Here is an 8,918-nt window from a genome sequence, read left to right as displayed (position 1 = left end):
AGTCGAGTCAATGCTTCTACTTTTATTTGATTATTTTTAAACAGAGGTATCTAAACTGTAGTAAGGAACGTGTGTACTTATGACACCTTTGGTTAGCGTCAACACCGTAAATTACGTCACAAACAGATTTATATATTTATCAATACTTCTATTCGTTATTCTATTCTGTACAGCTTTTTTTATTGCCCAGATTTTAGTTAGCCCCTGTTCAATTGACTGTTATATGTCAATAGAAACATATCTCACAAATTAAAGTGTCTTGTAAAATATTTGGGGGGGGTTTTCAAGAATTTTCTTCCCAAATCTATTACATGCCAACTGTAAATTGTTATTTCTGCTAAAACCTGAACTTAAATGTGTATATGGTGTTAATCTGTTTTTCTCTCTGTTTTAGATGCACATATCAATCTGGAATTCGGGCTTAAAGCCAGAATTGCAGGAATGCAACACGTGTTGCAGAGGACTCTTTCACTGCCCTCTGTGCCCCACTTTCAGCCCTAGAGTCAGGGCAAAGATTGACGAGCATCTAAGTGTGCATATAAAAAATGCTTTGCATTTCAACGGTATCTTTGTATTAAATATACTTTATAGTTATAAATATGCACTTTTTTAAGGACTTCTGCAGTATCTTTGTTGGCTTAAAAGTTGCTGTTGACATTGTACAGTTCAGTGCATTCATCTGCAACAAAAATAGTGTTTTTATAAAATATATTGTATATATATATATATATATATTATATTATAAAATATATTTTTATTTACTTTTCACCACTTTTCTTGACATAACTTTTGTGATCCACACCATTTTGCTTTCATTATTGAGCATGGCTTGGATGTTTTTGTTAACATGTACAATCTGATTGTTAGATAAATTGATTGCATTCTATACAACTACATTTAAATTACGTCTGTTTGTTTGTTTGTTTTTTTTCTCTTACAGATAAAATGATATGCCGGTGCAGGCTGCCTTGTAGGACAACAGGACACTTTCACTGCCCTGTCTGTAAGATTACAATCATACGGCGTGGGGATATGGCAAGGCATTTATTGTCTTGTCAGCATTCTTCAATGACAAGTCAGCCACCATTATCAGGACTGCTCCCCACTGAACTCTCCGAGGAGACCCCTATTCTTCCGGCAGTACTCTTCGAGGAGCCCCATCTCCACCCCAAGGTTTTGTCTTCGGTATCTGAACCATTTTCTGAATCTTTGTTAGAACATCCCTATGCTCTACCCTCTGTGTTCAATAAAACTGCGGCTGATGGAAAGTCCATGAAAATGACATGCCCTCACTGTGGCCTTACTCTTCGTACCAAAAACTACAAGGCTCACATGATGAGGAAGCACTCCAACCGATCAATAGATGTTTCCCTGGCCAGTCATCTGCAGTGTGGTTGTGTAGATGAAACTACAGGGTTATTTGCTGTGCAGAGAACTGGCCATGGGTTTTCTGTGCCAGTTCACGTTCAGAGGAAAACATGGGGGATGTCTCACAATATCAGATGTGAGCTGGAGGAATGTCAGCAATACCAGTTGCTGGCCCAGCGGAGCGGACTAGGCTTCAGTTTATGTGAGCACCTTCGCTCACTAGATTACTGCCGAGAAACTGTAAAGGAGGTTTTTCTTCAAGAGCACATCGTGATGGAAATGGTGGACCTTAAATTTTTTGGAGAGGCCAAAGCTGCTACATGCATAAAGAGACAGAAAACTGCCCAGATGGCACATGCTCCACTTTGTGTGAGGGTGGATTTTGGTGGATCCTCAACACAGATCTGTTTGTCTGTATTTGAGCCGGAAATACACAGTTTCTGCCGTCTTGGCAGAATATTTGTGACTTACAATGCTCTGAGGAACACATGGCATTGTGCTTGTGCAAAGCCACGAATATCATGTCCTCATAAAAACATAGCTAAATGGCATCTCTTCCAGACACAGAGAGACATCTTCAAATCAACTGTACCACTATCATCAGGCACCCCATCACAGATGACTCAGGAGAGTTCTTCCTTTGAGGACAATGCTGCTATCGAAAGGAGTATCTGCTATATGTTTAAAGAGAAAAAAATTCCTGGATCTCTTCCAGAAAATGTCATCTCACAGAAAATGGATCATCAGAAACAGCTCTTTCCATGTGAAACGTTGTGCCAGGTGTGCCCAGAGCACCCAAAACTTGATGAGGCTGTTCTAGTTACCAATAAAGCGAGGATTGTCAGCATGATGGGAGTGATTGAGAGTAAGTTTTAATTTTTCTTATTCAAATAAAGTTTGAATAAGATTAAACATCAGTGTGAAATAATTAGTTATAATTGTTCTTATACTAATGTTTTGACATTAATGTGATTTGTCTTTAACAGATGTTTCAACACACCATAGATCGTGTCCTCGGTGCCACATGGTCTACAGATACCAGGAGTGGACAGATGGGCTTCACAACTTTGACAACCACGTTGTTTTGTGTCTTTAACTCTGCCTTTTTTTGAGAGAAAATCTGCAGGTGAGGATCACAAAAATAAAATATACTCATCTGAAGATTGCTTTAAAAATGTGTTTGTGTCATTATGATATGTTGGTGCCCAAATTTAAATATCTGTGTAATCATAGTCTTCTTCACCCTATTGTCATATTACAGAACCATGTATCGGCTTCAAGGGTCATTGACTCATTGGAGGGCTTAAGAAGAGTGAAGTTTCCTTCTAGGGATACCATTTTTCATGCTTATTGCCATTTTGAGGCTTTGACTGACACAGACTACATGTACTCCTGCATAAACTGTGGGTTTCACCCCCCTGTGGTAGTTATGGACTTACACAGAAAAGGGGTGTTCAAGTTAGCAGGTAAGTTTAATGTACATTTGTGTTTATAGTTCATTGTGTACATTATGTGCATGTTCTTATGAGTCAATTTATTATAGTGAGTGACCTCAAAGCCCCGGAAGACTTCAATGGTGAACATGACATTGAAGGTTTTTGGAACTCTATTCACCTGGAAATGATAAGCCGTGGGTTTTTTCCAAGTGAGTGATGGCAAAAACTTATTGAAAGTCATTCTGTCATGAAACGCTGTGTGGCAGGCAGGAATTGGACCCAAAATGCAGGCTCTTAGACACAAGGGATGAACTCAAAACCACAGCTTTATTCACAGGCTGGGAAAGCATACAAAGTAAAGTAAACTAAACCAAACTGTGGAATAACACACTAAACTTACAGGGAGACACCAGGAGATCTACACAGCATGAGGGACGACGCGACACTGACTCAGAGAAACACAGGGTTTAAATACACTGGGAAGTAACGAGGGGAATGAGACACAGAAGGAGAGCACAGCTGGGAGAAATCAGGACTGACGAGACAAGGGAGCAAAGCAGGACACATTTACATAAGACACGGACCTTCAAAGTAAAACAGGAAGTATGACACAGAGACACGAACTTGGCACAGTGGAGACAGCAACTAAGAAACACAGAGACATAAACCATAAGACAGAGGACTCTAAGAACCGAAAGACACAGAGGGAAACTCAACATGCAGACAGACTACACAGAACAGAGGGGACACAGAGAAACACGAAGGGCAAGGGATCAAAACTAGAAACGATACAACTCGCCAAACAAAAGGTAACATTGCTTTTATGTTTTCAGAATATGTGACATAAAGTTCTGGGGTTGTTCCATTTACATTTTTCCCTAATTACTGTCAGGTTGGAGTTGTAAGAAAATTGTGTAAAGCATGCAACATCGACTCCAAAGGCTCCCGCTTTTATCTCATCACCAGACTGAGGGAGAAGATGAAGAGCAGGCAGACATATGATAAGGTCTTTCAAAGCATATGGGGTGCCTCTGGTAAGCATCACTTAGCGATTATTAGAAGTAGCATTAAAATATGTAATTACAATCACAAACAACTTTTTAAATCTTTGCTTGCAGGAGGATGGTCTGTAATACTATGTCCACATGGCATTGTATACAGTGTTAAATTTAATCTTCGTGCTGAAAGTCCCCGGGATTTTGCTGACCTTCTCCTGTCCTGGAAGCACATGCCAAATGTCTGTGTTTACGATTTTGCGAGGGGTTTGGTGGCACACACCAATTTGCGGGTTCCTGATAAACTGCCATTTCATCCACATGAAGGTCGACTGGCTGAGCCCACTGAGGAAAATGTCAAGGCTGCACAGGATGGAAGCCTGAAAGTGAATCTTCCATGGCTACATGAAAGGATGGATAGTGTAAATGAAAATCCTCATCCTGTTACTGGATCATCTGACCATTATGTCCTGTATGACAGATTTCACGAGGGAAATACAAAAGATCCCAAGGACATATTACACAGAATTCTGTCATGGACCGGCTGTGTGGCAGGCAGGAAGTGGACCCAAACGCAAGCTCACGGAAGCAGGAATAAACTCAAAACACAGCTTTATTGCTGGACAGAAAAACGGCGAAGCAAACTGATAAGGAACTACACTGGGAAATAATACACTAATGCACAGAGAAACATACGGCCATGAATGAGGGAGAACGCGACACAGAACTGAGGGAGACGCAGACATAAATACACAGAGGGTTAACGAGGGAAGTGGGAATACACGGGGAACACAGGTGACACTGATAATCATAACGAGACAGGGCAGGAGTGAACACAATGTGACGCATACTGACGAGGGACTGCCAAAGTAAAACAGGAAGTGCACAGAGGTTCAGACAGGCGGAGAGAGAGAGGACAGACATAACGGGCTGGGGAAAAACATTGAATGAAACACAAGGAGGGGAAACGAGGGCTCAGAGATACACAGAAGGGCACACAGGGGGTAATCAAATAAGGAACATTTTGGCAGAACCTAGGAACCATGGCATAATGAAAGAACAAAAGTACAAAAACACATGAAAACTCAGAATACTGGGCCAACGTGGCCCAGGACCATGACAGAATTCAACTTGTCCCAGAGCTGAAAGGCTGGCTGAACAGTCAAGTTGTTGAACAGTTCTTTGCAAACATGAGGAAAAGCAATTACTTTTTAAGTAATATGAGTCCATCCACACATGTGTTTCTGATGAGAAATATAACTCATCATTATAACACTGTCACCAACAAGAAACTTCTGGAGAGGCAGCTAAGACATGGTCGACTTGGAAAGATCAATATCTCATTGTCGGCACTGGGTCAAGCTGTCGTAGGTAAGTACATGCATTGTCTCATGACCAGAACGCTACCATTGTTCACATGTTAGATTTGTTCCTATCTGTGTGTTTATATTGTTTTCTTTGTGTACCTAGCCCCACAGGTGTGCAATAAACCCAGAGAAACCACAGAAACGGTGTTGAACCCAGCACCTTCAATGTCTGGTGACACTGGTAAAATTTCTTATTTTGAATAGTGATTGTCATATATAGGTGAAATAATAATCTTGCATTCATTATCTTGTTGTAGTTGAGGGCTCATAAACGAACTTGTTACATGCTGTTTCAAATGAATTTCCTTCTATAAATAGTGCTTATTTTTCTTGCATTTGTATGCATTTAATATGCATTCTATGTAGTGTTCTGTCTGAAACCTGTTAAAATCCCTATAGAACCTCAGGTAAGAGTTGACAACAAGAAAGCCAATAGAAGGTCAACAGATGGAACTTTTCCTGACCTGTGTGGACCACCGTGCGAAGCTCTGACAAAGCCTGAGAACATTTTGCCCAGCCGTTCATCATGGTGTTTTGTACCGCACCCTGGCCAACAACAGCTTGTATGTTAAAGTTTTCAGATGTCGCAAAGTGCAACTTTTAGTGCTTATCTGATTTTGTCATCCACAGTCTATGACACCTCTCTGTTTTTTTAGCTCAACTACGTTCTGGACATCAGCAGACCCAAAGATGAGCTGATTGTTGAAACGTCTTCTGCATCACGCGGGCAGATTTTTGGACACTGGGTTTAAACAAACAAATGGAATCAACTGTAAGTATTTTGTTTCTATGAATATGAAATAATAAAGTGTACATTCATTTTTTTGATGATTTTTTCTGTTTCAGATTGGAAATGGCTGTTTTGAGCTTATCACTAAAATTGTCCAGTCAAAGGTACTGTATGTTGTATACGAGGATCGTCAAGCTTTAATTTAAAGAGTTGTTGTTTTAAATGTGCTGTTTTTACATTCTAGGGGATAAGCATTTACATAGAAAATCTGTATGTCACCCGGACTTGGCTTGCACCCTATGGCTGTGATCCATTGCAGTCCTTTCCTGTAAGTGTACCGTCCTTTAAAGAAACAAGCAAGTAATCAAAATGATTTTTTTTTATAACTTTGGTGAGAGTTCATATACAGAATACTTAAAAATAAAATTCTGTTTCAGACTGATGCTCAGAGGATGGATATCATAGTTCTCCCTCTCTGGACACCTGGTCATTTCCAGTTGTGTGTAAGTCTTGTTTTTTGACACATACAAACTGTTAGAATTTTGCTATGTGTCTGAGATGTATTCAAGCTTTTATGACACAGTTTCAAAAGTCTTTGATTGTGATCGCTTGCAATGACATTGTTTTCAGGTTTGAAGTCATGGCTAACTGTCTTTTAGGTACTGAAGCCACCTAAAAGAAAATCCTCTTTCTTGACCCATTATACACAAAGGCAGGATTTGGTGGCCAACAATATGTTTCACTTTTGAGGTCACATTTTATAAGCATTTTGGTTTGTTCCAGAATTTTCAGGAACCTGTTCAGTGTTCCAGGTTAAGTGCATCCCCAAATCATGTTCTGCTGATCTTGAGTGTTCACACATACAGTACACTCACATGCTTTTTTTAATAAACTATATCAGCATGATGCTTCAACATTTTATTCTATTTCTCATCTTCACATTCTGATCAAGTCAGTGATGCTGTCTTTAGATGAGTTTCTGACATAAATAGGGTCTTCAAATGTTCTAGTTTAACATAAAACACCATTAAATATTAGTTTGTAAAATATGCCAACCTGAAATTAAAGCTGAAAATGCTTAATTTTGACCAACTGTGAGCATGTGACTGTACTTTTCATTTTGTTATGCTGTTTTGTTGAGGTCGTGTTCCTAAGGCCTGTAGTTACAGTTGGTGCTATTAGCAATAAACATTTCACACCATCATGATGATGTCTGTTAACTTGTGAATGTAACTGTCTTGAAAAAAAGGAATCTTGCAGTGAAGCTCATTCCCGGGCAGTGGTCAGAAAAAAAGAGCTTTGACTTGAAGGTATGTGCTAGTTTAAGTGTATGGTGAATAATATGAATTACACTAGTCTTCTTTTAAGGGATTTTATTAACGAGCCTTTATTTTCAATGTAATACAGGGTTTTCCAAGCCAAGACTATGGAGTTGACTGTGGGATCTTCATGCTGATGGTAATTTTTCTCTTCTCTTCCTTGAGATTCATACAGAAGCTAATTTAAGCTTCTAAAAAAATGACATTTTTATTTTTTCTTCCAAATAGTCTGCTCTGTACGTGGCACTGGATGCACCATTTGACTATACTATAGTAAGTATCCTATTTACTTTCACAGCAATGGAGTCTTGAATCTTTTGAAAGTTGTTAAATATGTTTCATATTAATATTTTACAGTCAGACATGCCCTACTTGCGTAAATGGTGGTGCTTGCTGTTGATGGAGAACTTTGATCTCAGGAGGTATTTATATTTTGACTTCTGTTCTATGTTGTGTCAAAGTTTACACACCTTAACAATATCAAAATTTTCTGTTAAGCTCTGGCAAGCTATTTGCACACTGGAGAGAGGAAGCCAAAGCTGTGCTTGAAGGACAACACGTGCCCATTTTCAGACTGAAAAAGCACAAGTTCCAGGAAGTCAGTCAGGTCAGTATTCACTTTAAACAGTAGTGTAATTACATGGTTAGTGACATTTGAATAACTGTTAAAAACTGTTCTGCAACAGAGAAATAGTTATGTTTTTATCCCCATTTGCCCGACACAGGAGCCAGCAGTTGTTGAAGATCTGCGTCCTGCTGTGCAATGGGTTGTCCAAAATAAGGCACTTTTCCGTGGACACGTAACAATGCCAAAATATCTGTCCTTAAATCAAGGGGACCAGCAGAGGGTCTTAAGAGACATGTCAGAGGAAGAAGACACTGGAGCAAGGGACTTGTTCCTCTTTGTTTTTCAGTTTGCAGAGGACATGGAGCTCTTTTTGAAAGCATGTGCTGATGAGCAGGGACTAAGGGTCAGTGCTATGTTTGACATGTAATGGACAAATAAAGGCACTGGCTGTTTGTTATATTTGTTTCTTTGTTTAATATGTCGTTGTTGTTGTTTTTTTTTGTTTTTGCATAGTACAAAATTCCAATTAAACTTATTTCAAAATGTTGTTCACTTGATTCTATGTCCATACTTTTAATAAAGGATTACAGTGTAACAGCATTAAATGTAAATGTAACAGCATAAGCACTCTGGGCTCTATCCTGGCCATTTGTGGCCACTTCACTTATTCTTTTTTTTTGACTGCTGCACTGCAGTGGACCAAAAGAATGACACGGGTTTGATCTTAAGGATCTAATAGTTGTGTGTGTTGTGCATGACATTGCCACACAAATATGTATTTGCAAGATAGAGTAGAATAAATTATGACGCATCAAATATTACATAGGCTGCAGTGAATTTCTGTTGATACAGACTATTGAGCTTTGAGTTTCCCAGTCAAACTTAGCTTTGAAGCACATGCTAAAAACACTTTTACTCTTGTACACTTCATAACAAGACACCATAGCCAAAATATTAACAAAATATATATTATTAAAAAATTCAAAGCTGCAGCACATACAGCAACAAACACTGTTAGTAAATGTGTCCTGGAGTTTATGCAGGTGCAGAAAGTGCTGCTGCTGTAAGTAAGCCTAACAGCTTCCAGATCACTTATTTTTCTGGAAAGATGGTAGGAAGGGCATCACTGCTCATT

At 39.2% G+C, this 8,918-nt stretch overlaps 1 protein-coding gene and 1 pseudogene across 1 annotated transcript; both read left to right on the top strand.

Annotated features, from left to right (window-relative positions):
* Positions 1-531: 531 nt before the first annotated feature.
* Positions 532-3,096, top strand: LOC120440657 (annotated as a pseudogene).
* Positions 3,097-3,111: 15 nt separating this feature from the next.
* On the top strand, positions 3,112-6,061 carry LOC120440656. The gene is made up of 8 exons (XM_039613531.1): positions 3,112-3,159; positions 3,557-3,613; positions 3,697-3,838; positions 3,923-5,170; positions 5,270-5,347; positions 5,566-5,729; positions 5,823-5,938; positions 6,013-6,061. Exons 1-4 carry the CDS (start codon positions 3,112-3,114, stop codon positions 4,468-4,470), a joined length of 795 nt encoding a protein of 264 aa, XP_039469465.1. The 3' UTR covers positions 4,471-5,170; positions 5,270-5,347; positions 5,566-5,729; positions 5,823-5,938; positions 6,013-6,061.
* The last annotated feature ends 2,857 nt before the right edge of the window (positions 6,062-8,918 follow it).

This window comes from Oreochromis aureus, linkage group 6 (genome assembly GCF_013358895.1).
Source record: "Oreochromis aureus strain Israel breed Guangdong linkage group 6, ZZ_aureus, whole genome shotgun sequence".
Lineage (NCBI taxonomy): Eukaryota > Metazoa > Chordata > Actinopteri > Cichliformes > Cichlidae > Oreochromis > Oreochromis aureus.
Note: the sequence above shows the minus strand (reverse complement) of the source record. Positions and strands in the feature narration are given on the sequence as shown.